The following is a 17266-nucleotide window of genomic DNA, read 5'->3' as shown; positions in this document are numbered from 1 at the left end:
AACCCGCGGCCCTGCCCGCCCTCGGCGGCCCGCGCGGGGCGGTCCCGCGGCGGCCAGTGGGAGCGCGGCTTGCTGGCAGGCGGGCGCGGCGCGGCCCGAGCGGCCATGGCGCGGGCGGGGCGGGCGGCGGCCGCGGGGCCGGGCGAGCCGCCGCGGGCCCGGCGCGGGAGCAACAGCCGCGGCCCCGCGGAGCGCCTGTAGCCGCCGCCGGGCCGCAGGCTGGCGAGCCGGGGCGCGCTGGCGGCGGCGGCGGCCGAGGAGAAGGAGGAGGAGGCAGGCGGGAGCCAGCCGCCGGCCGCGCCGCCGCCCCACAAGAGGATGAAGAAGCGGAAGGAGCTGAACGCCCTCATCGGCCTGGCCGCCGACGGCCGCAGGAAGAAGCCCACCAAGAAGGGCTCGGGCCACCGGCTGCTGCGCACCGAGCCGCCCGCCTCCGACTCCGAGTCCAGCTCCGAGGAGGACGAGTTCGCAGGGGCGCGGGGCCGCTGCGGAAAGTGAGTCCCGGGCGGAGCGGGCCCTGCTCGGACGGGTCCCGGGCCGGCTCCGCGGCGGGGCTGCGCTGCCTTCGGCGGGTCGGGCTCGCAGCTGGGGCTAAAGGGGCTGTGTGAGGCTGGGGATCCAGGGGACACCCGGAGCTGCACTGAGCGTGTCCGCCCCCGCAGGTCGCCTGTCAGGGGATAGAAGTATCATCGAGAGTCGCAGAATGGCTTGGCTTGGAAGGGACCTTAAAGAACACCTAGTTCCACCCCCCAGCCACGGCCAGGGACCGCTCCCGCTGGACCACCCCATGGCTTTTTTATTATTCTTTTTTTCTGTTTTGTGCTCACCGCAGCACAAGTCCTTGTGGACTAAACTTGGGGGCAGCTCCTGGAGATGCTGGGCGCAGTTACCCGTGGTTATCGTGGCACGGTCCTGCGAGCTGGTTTTCCCGGGGATGTGCTGTGCTTTTGCCAGTAAATAAGCTTTTCTGTTAAGTAACAGCATTAATGATGGGCCTCTGTGCATACCTTAAAGTAGGCATGTCTCAGGGAAACCTGGGCTTTCACAATTTAGAATGCTCTAGAAGTACTTGCCTGTAACGTTATGGTAATACCTTGTCTTGAAATGTGTTTTTTAAGCTATCAAGCAGATGTGCCTGACATAAGTTTGTCATCAGAGCAGGGTATTTTAGTAAAGGAAACCTGACAGCTGCTTTTAAATATGCTAGATGTGCCTACTGAGGATAAACTTAATAGAGAGTAACAGCCCTCACCTGATTTTATAGCTTTATTTGTTCCTGAAAATGCTCTTTGTTAGCCCTTGTCAGCCAAAGGTATGCTGTTGCAGCACTGTCCCTTACTTTGCTGGAACAGCATTTAAAATAACTCTTTTGTAGGCACTGCTCTACATTCACAAGCTGTTATTTTTTTCTGCAGGGGAGATTACCTGCGGTGCTGCAGGTTCTGTTACCCTTTATGTGCGTTTGTCATTCTTGCTGCATGTGTGGTCGCCTGTGTTGGCTTAGTCTGGATGCAGGTGGCTCTCAAGGAGGATTTGGATGCAATAAAGGAGAAGTTTCGAACTAGTAAGTATGAATGTCACTACTATTTCACGTTTTCTTTGGGCAGTATGAAGAGCTTTAGTTGCTTGCCTGCTCAGTCAAAGTCTGAAAATAGAGTAGGACAAATAACATCTGAATTGAGGAGTGCTCTGAGCCAAGAACACAGACTTGGGGAATCTGAGGTGAATGTTATATATTCTTGCCTGCTCTATATCTTTTGTGCAGCAGGTACACTGGACTGGGTGGGCCTGTAGTTGCTTGTATAAACATTTCTAAAATTCCCGACTTTGGTCTTCAGAGTGCTCTCTTCCAAAGAAAGACCCTATTTAAAAAGTTCTGATCAGACCTGTCAAAGCAGTCTAGGGAATTCTGGAAAAAAAATTAAGAAAAATGATGGTCTTGTCTTGAGCTTTTTTAAAACCTCTGATACTTGCTATGGAATTACTGCAGTTTGAATGTTGCTTCAGTACTATATTTTCTCTCTGTATCTTATGAATGTTTATTTTGCTTGCACTGACCTGTTCTTGTTCAACTTTTACATCGGGTTGTGTGTGGTGTAGAGTTAATATATTTAATACTTTGAAGTGTGGAGTTAAGATGAAGTGTTTTACTTGTAAAGCTCAGGTTTTCTTTGTCCATGTCAAGATTCCCATGCTGTGTTTTTCAATGTAATAACTTGTGTAGGCTGAGGTGTAACAAATGAGGATATGTGCATGTAAGGTATGCTCTTGGCTCTCTGTACCTCACCTCTGGGTGCAAGATGTGTTTTGGTTCCTTATGTTAGTAGTGTTTGAAATCCTGTGTAGATTGAAATAGGTAAGCAAAGGTGTTGCCTTGGTTGTGATAAAAGAGGCATTGAGGAAGTGTGTGTAGAAATTCTTTGTGTTGGTGTTCAGGTGTTCCTGTTCAGGCGTGTGGAACGGGCTGGCTGAGTGTGAAAGAATTGCTGATAGATGTGCTTTTGTGTTAACTGATACTGAACTCTAAAAGTTAACTGCAGTTCCTGTCCAGGAGTTCTGGGGGATACCTTCAGTTCCAGGTGCTGCTTTGTGGATGGGAGTGTTCCCAGCAGTGGCTGTTTCTGTGTTGTGGGTCAGCAACTGCTGCCCTTCATGAGCTGCTCCCCTTTAAGGATGTGCTGGTGGTAAAAGTTTCGAAGGAAAGCGACTTTTGGCTTTGGTGTAGTTAAGTTTCATCATTCCTGTTCAACACAGAGCTCTTTGTTAAAGCAGCTGTTCTCCCTGAGCTGTTCTCCCTGTTTGGCAATTACAGATGGCCTTGTTTTCCTCTTAATAGCTCTGATAGAAAAGCTGTGCATTTAATACTTTGCCTGGTGATAAACGTGTCAGATTTCCTTTGCATCATAATACCATGCCTAGGAGCTTGATGGGAGCCTCATACTGAGGCACGGCATTTAAATAAAACAACAAAAAAAGCAGGCAGCAAGAACAACCTGGTTCCCAAAGGTAACATTTTGCCTTGGTGAAATGTGTGGGTGAACAGAGAAACAAAGGCAGGTGACCCATCTGTCCTACAGCAAGTTTGGAAAAGGAACCTTTCTCTGAATCTTCATCCAGACTTTTCCCCATAAGAGCAGATGTTTGTGACAGTATTTGGTAAGTTCTTCCATCCTTTGCACAAAATGAGCATGGGGTGAGTGCTTTTCATAAACAAGATGTCTTTGCATCAAGTATCTTTGAAATAGGAGGAAGTCATGTAGTGTTTTCCCTTCAGTTGTCAGCAGTGGTGCTGAGAACATGTATCATTTAACCTTCCTAGTGCTGCAAAAAATGTCAAGTGGAGTCCCACTGTGAGAGTGGCAAAATGGAAAATAATTTGTGTACAAGAGCTTATGAAAACATGAGATTTAGTGTGAGCTGCTTGTGTCAAATGCACAAATTAGTTCTCAGTCTGTTTTGGCTAAAATACATCTTTTTAAGGTCTTACTTACCCAGAAGCATTGTTTGGACCTTGGGTGATCCAGTGCAGATTTCTTTGCACCTAGAAAGTATTTTTAGAACTTGCTTAAAGAGAAGTGAGGTAGGTTTCTGAATATGCACAGCTTTCTAGTTTTGTGTGTTTGGGCATCCACTCTACAGGCTTCTCCTTTTGACTGGATGGGTCACACTTGGAAATTTGTTCTGGGATCTGCCAGCTACACATCACACAGGTCCCACTGCTCTTGGTAGTCTGCTCTGAATGCTGGCTGTTTGTTGTGGAGTCTTCCAGTGCTGCCTTACAGGGTGGATGTGCAGATTTTGGAGAACTCTGTCATCTTCATCTCAAAACCTTTGCTTATTTGTTTCTCAGCCCGAGGGATTTAGGATTGCCTAACAGCACAGCTAAACAGCTTAGTCACTGCAGATCTGGAAGAGCTGCATTTCTGAGGCTCACTGGAATTGCTTTGAGTTGTATGTTTCCCCCTTCCTGTAATATTAATTGCAGTAATAACTGACTTAATTTCCAAGGACCTTGTTTACTGATTTGTTTACCAACAGGCATTAGTGCTTAAGCTTACCCATTCTTACCCATTATTTTTTCAGTTGTCTTTCTATCACACAGAGCAACTAATTACATTAATCTCCTTGGAATTCACTTCATAGTCAGCAGCCCCTCTGCAGGCTTGAAAAGGGCACTGAGGTTTAATTTCACCTGCCTCCTTTGCCCTGGGACTGTTGGCAACTCTTTATTCACAGGCCCATTACTATTTCATATTCCCTTGTGGAGGTAATGCAGAATAACTGCACTAAATAAAGACCTACTGAGGTTTGCCAGAATGATGGGACTATGCAAAGTGTTTAATTTAGTACAGTCTCTCTGGGTTCTCTCTGCAGATATTGGTACTCTTAAAACAAAAAAGAGCTGTCATTCTGAGCAAACACTGAATTCAGACTGGCAATAAACCTGTATGTAGAAACTGTTATTGCCTTTTTTCACTGTTGTGGATGTTGCTGTTTGTAATTTGTTTTATGCCTTTTAGTGTTGTTTACCTGGATTTTCGTTTTGGGTTGCTTTTAATTATTTTTTAATTCTTTTAGTGGAATCTAATCAAAAGACATCATTCCAAGAAATTCCTAAACTGAATGAAGATTTGGTGCAGAATCAAAAGCAGCTAGAACAAATTGAGACTGGAGAACTGGGGCTGAGTAAAATTTGGATAAATATCACAGAGATCAATAAACAGGTGAGAGGGAATCAGTCCTTGGTTTTCAAAAAAAAATAAAATATTCCACTCAGTTCTTTTTAATGGAAATTAATTTTATCTAAGGACTTCTGTGGCCATATACATAGCTTTTATTTTTAAAGTTCAAATAGAATATAAACCTCATTATAAACAAGCAAAAAACAGCTTAAGCATCCCGCTGGGCTGGAAACTGATCACAAGAGAAATTGCATAACTGATGGAAGAAGCTCAGGCAGAATTAGAAAGAACCCTGGAACTGTGCAGTTCTTAATTTTCCTGCCTAATAGTTGTGATGCTTATGGTGAGAGATTTGACATTTCAAATTTCTGAGAGCATTTTGTGAGTGTGGAAAGAGTTACCTGACTCAGAGCAAGCTCCTGTTGCTACAAGCTAAGACCTGGTGTCCTGTGGATATAAAACCTGCTCACACACACTCAGGCTCTGAGCTGGCTTAAATCTTGGCACTGTTGATGGGGCTAGAACTAAGCCACTTACCAGAGAGCTCTTTGCTCAGCTGCTCTATTAACTCACTCTTCAAATGAAGCATTCAGCAAGGCTTTTACTGAAATTTCTGCCCTGGAGGGTAAAAGTTCAGAGCTGCTCACAGTGAATGGTATGGAGAGGTGTGTGTGGGGAACTCTTCTTGACCCAGGTGCTCTGGTTTAATTTGTTAAGAGTACTGAGGTGCCTGCTTAGATTGATTTTTCTCCAGTCCCATGTGGTGGTGAAGTGCTTACTGGGGCACATCTGAAAATTTGATTTGCTTTCTTTAGCATCTCACTGTTCTAGCCACAGTTATTCAGGCTCTTCATGAGACTTAAAATGCTCTTATCTGCACCTGGCTATTAAAGATACTTGCATGTTGTTCTTGCAGGCCCTCAGGTTACTTCAGGGTCTGGTTACAGTCTGAGCCAGATCTTCTGGGGATCAAAATTTTCTTGTTGTTTTTTATCCGTGAATTGTTGGGATGTGCTGCTGGGAGTAATCTCAGCCAGTGTTCACAGCTGTGAGCTAGAGAGTCTGCATGCCAGCTGGTTAACACTGACCTAATGTAAAATTAGGATCTTTTCCTCAACTTGCAAAACAACTTTATTTTTTAACCAGAAGAAAGTGAATTTTAGTCTCTGTTCCACTTGTGTAGCAGAGGGTTTGGATGATAGGTGCAACTTTGCCCGTCACTCAGCTGGAGAGGTTGCATGGCTTTGCTGGGTTTTGCCAGACAGGTTTCATTGCTAAATACAGACGTGGGTGATGGTTTCCTCCACATAAAGACTTCTTGCACAATTTTTAAGTCTTTCTTGGGCAACAGCCTGTCTCTAAGAGGATGAATGTAAAACTGGTAGAGGGTACCTTACTGAAAAGGAAGGTTTTCTGTGGCTTTCATTTGGTTTTAAAAAATAGTTAAATAAAAACTTGCTCTTTTGCAAGAGGCAGAATATTTTTAATGTAGCCTAGGCAGGAGGATTTCTAACCTCGAGACAGGGGTGTTTTTTGTGTGTACATGTATAATTTTGTATTGCCTTATGTTTTAATGTTTTACATTAAGCCATCAGTACTGGGGGAGGTCAGAATCAGTATTGTGTTGCCTAATTCTAAGTACTCCTTTTTGGTTTTAGATATCACTATTGACCTCAACAGTAAATCATCTCAAAAACAATATAAAATCTGCTGCTGACCTGATTTCTCTTCCCCTCACAGTAGAGAAACTTCAGAAGGTGAGCACCGTAAACGTGGCTGTCATTAAATGTGTTCTGTGTGTTAAGCTGCAGCTGGGCTCTTGGGGACAGCACTGACAGCAGGAGGTTCCTGAGTTGCAAGGAGTATTTTCTTCTCTTGTCTTTAAAATTTGACTTCATAAATTGTATGGTCCTATAATAATGTGTGGTAGGTAAAAAAATTGAAAGGCCTTGCTTATTTATCCCTTTTGGAGATGCATTTGTTTGTATTCTGCTGTCCCTTGTGTACTTGGGAGCTGATCTTTCTGGTTACTTTCCTTCAAGTTGCTAATCTTAATATCATGTGAGACACTTGGAAAACTGCATGCAAATATGTGGTTTGTTTAGCTTTTTTAATTGAAAAACGAAATGTATTGCTTTCTGTTAATACAGTATCTTACTGTGTGCCTTACTGAGCATTCTTTACCAAAGAACTGTCCTGTTTATTTAGGTTAAAAGAATGGTTTCTTGAAATGTGCCTGGTAATTTCATGGCAGTTCTGTTTATTTAGCAATAAACATTTATGTTGGGCTAACAGCTAATGCTAGTCTAGTCTTTGTGGCATTATGGGTTTCCACATCTCATTTCCTATCCCTACGAAATTAATGTATAATCAACAAGCTAGTGATATGCAAAGCAATGAGTGTGGCTTGGCTGATAGGGCTGCCAGGATTTCTTTTTCTGGGAGGAATACAAAGCTGTTTCCTAAGCTCCTTATTTGCTGCTACAAGCAGGCTGGATTTTCACTGTGTCCTAGTCAGAAGCAAGTCTGAAGGTGTGTTGTTATCAGGAGGAGCGTGGCAGCAGGACCAGGGCAGTGATTGTCCTTCTGCACTGGGCATTGGTGAGGCCACATCTCAAATCCTGTGCCCAGTTCTGGGCTCCTCAATTCAGGAAGGACATTGAGGGGCTGGAGAGTGTCCAGAGAAGGGCAGTGGAGCTGAGGAAGGGTCTGGAGCACAAGTCTGAGGAGGAGCAGCTGGGAGTGTTTAGCCTGGAGAAAAGGAGGCTCAGGGGGGACCTTATCACTCTCCACAACTCCTTGAAAGCAGGTTGTAGTCAGGTGGGGGATCAGGCTGTTCTCTCAAGTGACAAGTGATAGGACAAGAGGAAATAACCTAAAGCTATGCCAGTGGAGGTTTAGATTGGGTAACAGGGAAAAATTTCTTCACTGAATGGGTTGTCAAACAGTGGAGCAGGCTGCACAGGGAGCTGCAGTTGCCATCCCCGAAGGTATTTAAAGGACATGGATAGGAGCTTGGGGACGTGGATTAATGGTAGACTTGGCATTGCTGAGTTAACAGATGGACTCAGTCTTAGAGGTCCTTGCCAACTTAAGTGATCCTATGACAAGATTGCCTTTCTTAAGTAGGATTTGGTTTTCTTGAGCCTTTTTCCTTGTAGGTACCATTTCTGGAAATAAGGATGCCTGCTGGTGTTAAAATCCTGAAGGATTACTGAGGGAATTCCTCTTGGGCAGTGGCTTTTGTTCCTACTGCTGAAGGGTGCTGAAGGTGTCCTGAGGTCCTCCAGGGCACAGATTGCATTGGGTGTAGTTTGCAGTTTTGAGTGCAAAAAAACTTCCAAATTCTTCAAAGTCATGTGCCTGATTTTGTGGCAGTCTGCCTGCAGTTTCACTAACAAAACATTGTGTTTAGCTGATTGGTACTTTGGGACAGTGCAGTTTGGGGAAGGCTGAGATTTCTGTCATCTTTTTTATTGCAGACTGTAGCCAACATAGGTAGCACCCTTACCAGTGTGGCTCATGATGTTGAAAATATACAGACAGCTATTGAGGAATACAAGAAATCCATAGAAATACTCCAGAATGATGTGGTAAGAAAAATGCACTGCTTTAACACTGCCTAATATGAAGCAAGTTAAAGAAATGCTTGAAGTTTGGGAATGTCAGAATATTGATATAGTTTGTTGGTTGAATTAAGAATCTATATAAGGATGAAATGACTGAATGTCTTCAGAAGAAACTACTCACTGTATTTATCCTGACCTCTCAGTTGAGATTAACAAACTGGACCAATAATTACAGTTTTTCAGCAAAACTGCAATTCAAGAGTTCTTGCAGATAAAATCTAAATTAGACACATAATTAAGCTTGATTCAGTCAGTGGGAACTCTAAAAACATTGCAGATATGGCAGCGTGTATGGTAGCAGTGAAATGTGTATCATAATACTTCATTAAATGGGGAAGAGTTAATTAGGAGGGTTTAATGAAAATAAATTTGGACCTTATGCATTTGAAAGAGGAAACTATTAGCCTAGTTAAGATACTGCATGCACAGCAGACCTGAGCAACTGTACTTGCAACAAAACATCTTTAGCTACAGTCTGCCAGTTATTAAACACTTAATCATAGGGATTTTGTAACACAATTTTCTACTTCTTTCCTTAGAAGGAATTAAAACAGTTGCCTTCACTTCCCTCCACTGTTGTGCCAAGGACTGAGGGAAATCAGACCGAATACTGCAAAAAGGTATTTTTCTCCCTTGCATAAGGGATTTTGATACAAGTGTCATGGATATGTAACTTACCTGTGTGTTTTGCAGTACTGTAGTGTGCAAAAAGTATGTTTTTTATCAAGACAAAGTAGATAGAATGCTTTAAAGCAAATAATAAGATAATTTTTCTCTAGTTTGTTCCTGTGTATGTGCAAACAGGAAAGTGCCCTGGTCTGAGAGTGGGGCTTTTTTGTGTTCTGACTGAGTGAGGAGTAAAAAGAGTGAAACCAATATCTGACAAATTATAGGTGTGCTCTGCTAAAGTAAATGAAAATAAGTTAAAGGCTCTTAGTAGAGTTGATTTTATGGCAGGTACTTGCTAATCTGAGCAAATTTGGGAGTGGCATGTAGTGAGTCACTCTCACTGCAATGAGGTAGGGAAAACAGTAATTCAGCAATCAAAAAAAAAAAAAAAAGAAAGAAAAAGGTTAATGTGTAGGTGTTTAGCTGAATGGGTTGGAACAGAATGACTGCACTTACTTACATTTAATACAGTCAATATCTTCCTCAAAAATTAATCCTGTATATAAATATGCCCAGTACATGCTTTCTTGGGAATAATCATTGTTGTGCTTACAAAGCTTGACCTGGAAAATGGAATTAATAGACTGTGTTCACTGCACAGCTGAAGCAATTATATTAGCAGCAAAGAGGTTAGCTCTGGGGAAGGATCTCCGTTTCAAACTTTCAGAAAGTTGGAATAGCTTTCTGGAAGCTTCCAGTTGGATGTTTTCAGTGGTGTCAGTGGAGAGCCAGCCCGAAGTCTGCCCAGTTAAACTGGGTCAGTCATGTTGTTAATAGCAGGAATTGCTGCAGAGGTTGGGTAAACTGCCTCATGCTCTGTTTATATTTCAGGAAAGCCAGGCACTGCATGCAGCTTTGGAGCAGCTAAATAATACTGTAGTGGTGTACCAAAAGTTGAATGACATCAAGCTGCTAAATGTGGATTCAGCCATTGGCAACCTCAGCCGGAAAGTTACGCTGTTGGAAAACTCTCCCCTGGTTGTGAAAAATCCAGACAAAAGAGAGAACTCATCCACCATTGTGGTAAGTGTTTGGTGGCTCAGGGTGTCTCCTCAGGCTACTACTTCCCTTACACTGCACATACAGCTTTTCAGAGCTAACTAAAGAAAATGTCAGAGTGAAACTTGAGATATTTAGGACGTCATTTATAAAAGGCTGGAATTTGTTCCTGAACAGATAACCAGCATTAAGAGTGTCCCAGAAGCAGTATTTCACATCTTTCCTGCAGTATCTACAGGAAAGTGGCCAAAACACTGTGACATTTAAGAGCTGGGTGGTTGTTTTATGAGGCAGGATTCACAAACTGAGCTAAGTTTCAGGAATCACTCTGACATAGATCTGTTCAGACCCACTGAGGAGCTAAGTGAGACTCTCCCTTTGTTCAACAGTGGTTAAATTCTGAAAAAACCCAATTAAAAAAAACCTCCTAAATAAGTTAATAAATTCTTCCAGTGTTTTCTGTTTGCCATACTGGGGTCAGTCTGTGAGAACATATTCTGTATGTTTAGCAATAAAGGGACATGCTGATGTGGACATGCTGATGTTGGTGTGGTAAATTATATAACCCATTTTTATGACTTCATGCTTATTCTATAATGAATTCTATAATATTCTATAATATCTGCCCTGGTTTATCTCTGCTTAATGTCTGCCAAATTTGAAGGACAGAAACTATGTTGTAGAAAATTAAAAGCACATGAATAAACTCTGCTCTGTTTTTTCTCTAGGGGAATAATGCAACTACCTCTCTAAAAGTGAAAAATGAAGATCAACTAGATAGTGAAACTCAGTCAAATAAAGAACTGAAGGTAAAGTAAGGAAATACAAATTACACTGGATTAGTAGAGCATGTAATTGTCTTTCTAAAGATGTTTTAAATGGACCTCAATTGAGCAAAGGTCTGCAAAGAGGCACTAATGGAGTCAAGGACTTGCTGAAAGCCCCTCTCAATAATGGTCCATCACTGGCTGGGAGTGAGTATAAATGAATGGCCAAACTGTGGGCTGGGGATAGGAAGGGATGCTGCTGAGCTTAGTTTCCATCTGCTGGAAAGAAGGTGGGTGAGTGAACAGGCTGCACTGTCAGTTCTGGGCTTGTACTGATGTGAACTCAACCTGTCATTGGGAGTGTACCAATGAATAGAGTAAGGGAGCTGCAGATTAAAAAATCTGGGGATTTTACTTTAGCAGAGATGCAGTGGCTCCTGTACAAAGGTATTCAGTACTGCAGACAAACCTTTGGAACAGTGAAGCAGTTTAGTTAATGTGTAAGTGTTCACTCCAAGTATGCTTTATATTACAACTTTCCAGTGTCTTGCTCTTTTCTGTGGGAAATACAGAAAGTAAACATCAGATTCTTTTGAAATTAGTGTGTGCAAAATAATTGCCTGTTTTTCAGGTTGAGGTACTGATTCTGTTGTTTTCCTACAGACCATGTGAATTTATTCATTGTCTCTTCCTATAGATTATTTATTTATTGTAGATTTATTTATTTATTTTTAAATCTTGTTTATAATTTTAAACTTGAACAGCCTGGATACATCAAAGTCGGTCAGAAGTGCTGACATATTTTAAATTACTACCTTTTCTGGTCTTTACATCTACTGAAGGGGTGCATTTTAAGATTTATTTTTTTTTTTGTACATATGCAGGAAGCTGGAACTAGAGATCCTCAGGTATCAAAACTAAAAGAGACTCTTCAGATGATCAGTGCTCTCACAGGCAAGTCAGAAAATGACAGACCCATTGAGGCATCAAACAATGGTAAGAATGTCTTGCAACAGTAATCCCTAAACCTGGAGGTTCCCTGTGTAATTCAAAGAATTACCAATTAAGGTGGATAATTAGACTGTTCCTTAAGATTTTGATGAAGGCTTTTTTATTTAAAGTGGTAGGAAACTGATGTTGCTAAAACAGAAAACTATGATTTCAAGAGTTTGAAGGTGACTTAGTCTGTGTGGCAGGATTCATGTGGATCAGTAGCTGGTGTTTGAAGGCTGGCAGTGATTAACTGGAGAACTTCATACCCAGTAACATCTGGTTTTGCTTTTTCAAAATGTAAATAAATGTAACAGAGAGGAAAGGTCTCTGCCTCTGCTGACTTCAGTTCTGCACTTTTGCTGAACATCAGATTTTTAAATACTTCATTACAATAGAACTGTGCTGCTTGTTCATCCCAAGCAGGTGCTTGGAAACTTATACCTTGTTGTTGGAGAATATTGGTATTGATAAGGTGAAAGCAACCCAGGTGGGCAGATGTAATTTGTTTAATGAAGCTTCTTCAGCACCCTCAGAGTGGGGAGCAGAAAGCACTCCCAAGTCATTCTTTGTTTGGGAGTTTATAAATACACACGTCCTAGTACAGAATGGAAGATTAAAACTGTGTGACTGTATCAAAACTGTTCTTTCAATTAAAGTAAAAAGGAACAACACTGCTACATTCTGAAATATTGCAGCATTCTTATCTCATACAGCTACTGTGAAAAAAAAATCAGTTGTATTGGATTTTTGTTTGGTTTTGATAGCTGTAATTCTGTAGAATTAGTAAGACTAATAGAAATTGTTTTGTAACAGTTGAAAGTAGTCAAAGTACTACAGCAAAGCCCACAGACCTTTCAAGGGTGGCTTCAAGGTCAGCTGTTGACTACACAGAGAGAGACAGGCAGCTGAGCCATCTGTCCTTACCAGGAATTTCCAGCATTGAAGGTATGTCCTTTTTGCCTGACCTTTTCTTCTGAATATTTCTTGTAAATGTTTAGGAGAGGATAAGTATAAACATTCTGAGAGGTGTGAGGTCAATTTTAAACACTTGAGGACTATGGGTTTAAAAAAAAAAAAAAGCAATTAAGAAAAAAACTAAAAGAAGAGCATGTAAAAGAAAAGAAAGTGATATTTAAGCAGGAGTGTGCATTATTAGTGAATTATAATTGTTTTGAGTATGAAAGTATTACATCGAGTGCCCCAGAGACTGGGAGAGAAGTCAAGGACAGAATTAACATACTGAAGAAAAAAGAAGTAGCTATGAGTGTGTATGTTCTGGGGCTTCTTTTTGGTCTGTATTTTTCTTTTTTTTCCAAGAGAACGCTGCCTGGTCAGATGAATGGTTTCTGGATCTTGCTGTTCAGTCTCTTCAGCTCCTGAAAGGGCAACTCTTTGCATCAGGAAGTGAATAGACACTTTTCCCTTTATATCATCTGTCCTGTTGGTATAGCAACAGTCATTCAGAGCTTGCTTTTGTGGGGGATAACTGCCATCTGTATGCAGTCAGTGGTTGTAAAATGGGCTGCTAGTTGTAGCCAGAAATAGGGATTACTTTGTTCAGATTTAGTGTAATTTAATCCAGAAATGTTAATGCCTTTTTCTCCTAAACTGTTACCAGCAGCTTGTGACAGCACAAGAGGCAAACTCCTCACTCAGGGTTGCTGTATGTAATTACTGGGTACTAAGAGACAGTGCTGTAAAACTGGGAAAGCAGATTATGGAAATTTCCTGTGTACTTAAAGGAGCTGTTTCTAATCCTTGTTCTCTTTGCAGATCTTCAGAAACTGTTTGAGAAAGCACCTGTGGATGCTGATGGAAAACTCTCATACAAAGATCTTCAAAAGCTGTTTGGCTCCACAGCCCAAGAATCACAGAGCTTTAAGGAGTTTGACGCAGATGGAGATGAGAAATACACACTAACAGAACTGAGATTAGCATTAGGTGTATAGGGTATATGTTTGGAAATGTGATATTGGTGGATGTTACTGTAGCTAAAGGAAGCTACATGAAAAACTATGGCTGCACTTTCCCAGTGTTTTACTGATCTTTGGAGCTAAAATACTGTACACATTGCCACCTCTTTTTTTCAGTTGCATTTATTGAAAAGAAATTTACAAATTTATATGTCAATAGGACATAATATTGGGACTTCATTGAAATCCAGAAAATTCCCAAACTTGGAAACATTTTCCTCGCATTATTTCCTTTTCGAGGGAATTATTGCTTATAATTTAAAATGTGTACATACTAAAATAAAACAATGGTTTTATATTTCACTAAAATTTGCCTTAAATTAGAGAGCTGCACTTTATGTAGAGCAGAAGGAATATCTGTCTTGTGAAGATGGGCTGCTTCTGCTTGTAAATATTTGAGATAGAGTAAATTATGCATATTTAGGGACAGGTTGTGTCAGGGGCTGTGTTGGTCGTAAACTGTTAATAATGAGAGACTGAGCCTGGAATGGAGGTTTAAGAGATTCACCTAAATTTCTGATTTTTACTAAGTATAAGCATGAAAAAATTTGGCCTCAGTCAGAGGAAAGCAGGAGGGGTAAGTCATGCCCATCTATAGCAGGATGTATTTTTAAAGGGAAGAGTTGAAAGTGTTTTTATATCATGAGCCTACAGGAGCAATTAACTTGCCAAGTGCTTGAGTTTTCACTTCAGAGTTGTTTAGGCTTTGCTGTGTTGCATTCAGATTATATTTTGTGAGATGAGCCTGTCTATTTATTTTTTTTAATGAACATATTTAATAGCTTTAATAGATGCTTAAGAGGTAAAAGCCTAGAGTGCAGCCTGCTGAGCAGCACCTGAGCAGTTCTGATCTCAGTGGTGCTCTGATACACTCCAGAAGTGTGAGTGTGTGGGAAGGCCCAGAGAACACTTGTGAGCTCTTTCCTGACTATTGTGACCGTGATCCCTTCTTGGTACCTTTCTTTTTTTGCCTCCTTGCCAACAGGATGTAAAAAGCTATGTAGGCATGTGCAATCACATCATCATTCTGTACTGACACATGGTTTGTGAGTGAGATTTCCTTACTAGAGGAACTTAAAGATCTGTTCATAGTAGTGGATCTGAGCACAGAGTGTATTTATTACCTTCTGGAACATAGAAAAATGACTTCTGCAGAGGGGATTCTCTCTTGCAGGCTAGGTCAGGGACAAGTTGGGTGATTTTGCTCACAAATATCACCGATGTTGTTAAGAGTTGTTTTGCATGATGAGTGAGTTGAAATTGCCCACCTCACTGAAACATCAGCTTATAAGGAAGTTGGTTCATAATTATTGACTTTTATATAACTTTAGACTGGATGTTTTATCAATAATTGTATTTTGGAAGAATGAATCAGCAAAGGAATGTACAAAATGGAATCCTGTTATCCATTTCCTAGGCTTCTTTCACTGTTGCTCTTCTATCCTGTTTGGGTAATGCAGATGCCACCCGGTACCAAAATGCTTTTGATGTGACATTTGAAAACGCTGTATTTAAAAACAAAACAAAACCAACCAACCTTGGCTTCAGAGAGGACAAGAAGCCAACACCTGCTTCTTGCCACTTCCCATACCCTTTTATACATTACTGTATAAATCCTTAACCAAATAAAGAAAAAAAAGCAATAAAATGTAACCATTCTGATATTTTATTTGTACATACTGTATCATAGCCATATGCCAGAGTTTGCAAAATATTTTTGGAAGTTTATTTGTATGAAATTTAACTTTACCTTAAAATTTAAAAGATTATAGTACTGCCTTGTGAATCTTTTAGTGTTTTGTTTTGTTGCAGTCTGCTTTACTTTTAGAAGGCTTTTCAGAAGGCAGCAGTAGTGGAAATGCCAGCTAGACCTGGTGTGCGCTGTTCCACTGCCTGTGCCCGGGGAGCTCAGCTGGTCACTGCTGGGACACAGCTGCCCAGGGCTGCTTCTTAACTTGCATGTCGAGGGCACAGTCGATGGCTAATTTTTGTGGTCACTTGTAGGATGGGCTTGTGCTGTCAATTAGACAAAATCCGAGCATCCCTAAGTACAGTGGTCTGTTTTGTGCTGCAGCCTGGGAGCACCAGTCCTATCCCAGTGAGGTTTCTGCTACGCCACTGCTCTCCATCCCGCACGCTTCCCAAAGCCCTGATGCCAGCTGCGGGCAGGGCTCTCTCCCTTGTTTATTCACAGTGAGATGAGAAGCCGTGAGTGTAGTAAATACACTCGTCCGGATCACCTCCCTGCCCTAACTCGTGCAGCTGCTCGTGTGGTACCAGAGGGGCGGCTGGATGCTCTGAGTAGCGACTCCTTGGGGAAAAAGGCGATATCCGAGTGAAATCAAAAGCAATGACGTTGTGAGAGCAAACTGTAACAGGCAAAGAGCTCTGCCCTGCCCAGACTTGCTGCTGTGCCGTGATTCCTGGGTTCGCTTTTGGGCTGTACCTGTGGGTTTGGGTGACCACCACTGTGTCCCTCCCCATGCGGTTACCGACCTGCGCCGGGAGCGGGGCCCTGCCCACCGCGCTTGTTCGCTCCGCGGCGCTCCATCGTGTAACGCGGCTTTGGTCTCAATAAAAGTTCCTTTCCAGCGTACGGCTCCGGCCGGTTATTGGCAGGGGAGATGGGACGGAGCGGAGGGAGGGCGGGCCGGGCTGAGGGGAGCGGAGCTGAGCGGAGGGCGGGCCGGGCTGAGGGGAGAGCGCGGGGCGGGCTGAGGGGAGCGGAGCTGAGCGGAGGGCGGGCCGGGCTAAGGGGAGAGCGCAGCACGGGGCGGGCTGAGGGGAGCGGAGCTGAGCGGAGGGCGGGCCGGGCTGAGGGGAGCGGAGCTGAGCGCAGCGCGGGGCGGGCTGAGGGGAGCGGAGCTGAGCGGAGGGCGGGCCGGGCTAAGGGGAGAGCGCAGCACGGGGCGGGCTGAGGGGAGCGGAGCTGAGCGGAGGGCGGGCCGGGCTGAGGGGAGCGGAGCTGAGCGGAGGGCGGGCCGGGCTGAGGGGAGCGGAGCTGAGCGGAGGGCGGGCCGGGCTAAGGGGAGAGCGCAGCACGGGGCGGGCTGAGGGGAGCGGAGCTGAGCGGAGGGCGGGCCGGGCTAAGGGGAGAGCGCAGCACGGGGCGGGCTGAGGGGAGCGGAGCTGAGCGGAGGGCGGGCCGGGCTGAGGGGAGCGGAGCTGAGCGGAGGGCGGGCCGGGCTGAGGGGAGCGGAGCTGAGCGGAGCGCGGGCCGGGCTGAGGGGAGAGCGCGGGCCGGGCTGAGGGGAGCGGAGCTGAGCGGAGGGCGGGCCTGGCTGAGGGGAGAGCGCAGCGCGGGGCGGGCTGAGGGGAGCGGAGCTGAGCGGAGGGCGGGCCGGGCTGAGGGGAGCGGAGCTGAGCGGAGGGCGGGCCGGGCTGAGGGGAGCGGAGCTGAGCGGAGCGCGGGCCGGGCTGAGGGGAGAGCGCGGGCCGGGCTGAGGGGAGCGGAGCTGAGCGGAGGGCGGGCCTGGCTGAGGGGAGAGCGCAGCGCGGGGCGGGCTGAGGGGAGCGGAGCTGAGCGGAGGGCGGGCCGGGCTGAGGGGAGCGGA

The 17266-nt window shown here is 44.1% G+C and overlaps 1 protein-coding gene across 1 annotated transcript; it reads left to right on the top strand.

Annotated features, from left to right (window-relative positions):
- The first annotated feature begins 108 nt into the window (after positions 1-108).
- On the top strand, positions 109-16308 carry EFCAB14 (EF-hand calcium binding domain 14). Its single transcript, XM_068198663.1, has 11 exons — positions 109-494; positions 1416-1564; positions 4579-4724; positions 6341-6439; positions 8165-8275; positions 8851-8931; positions 9812-10003; positions 10708-10788; positions 11631-11742; positions 12553-12684; positions 13513-16308. Exons 1-11 carry the CDS (start codon positions 319-321, stop codon positions 13686-13688), a joined length of 1455 nt encoding a protein of 484 aa, XP_068054764.1. The 5' UTR covers positions 109-318; the 3' UTR covers positions 13689-16308.
- The last annotated feature ends 958 nt before the right edge of the window (positions 16309-17266 follow it).

The sequence above is a fragment of the Anomalospiza imberbis genome, chromosome 9, assembly GCF_031753505.1.
Source record: "Anomalospiza imberbis isolate Cuckoo-Finch-1a 21T00152 chromosome 9, ASM3175350v1, whole genome shotgun sequence".
Taxonomy (NCBI): Eukaryota; Metazoa; Chordata; class Aves; order Passeriformes; family Viduidae; genus Anomalospiza; species Anomalospiza imberbis.
Note: the sequence above shows the minus strand (reverse complement) of the source record. Positions and strands in the feature narration are given on the sequence as shown.

Bases quoted from the DNA above. Each gene is read 5' to 3' on its own strand.
- EFCAB14 (XM_068198663.1), top strand. From the start codon at position 319: ATGAAGAAGCGGAAGGAGCTGAACGCCCTCATCGGCCTGGCCGCCGAC. The intron at 4,725-6,340 runs GTGAGAGGGAAT...TTTTGGTTTTAG, and splicing joins TCACAGAGATCAATAAACAG to ATATCACTATTGACCTCAAC. The intron at 11,743-12,552 runs GTAAGAATGTCT...GTTTTGTAACAG, and splicing joins CATTGAGGCATCAAACAATG to TTGAAAGTAGTCAAAGTACT.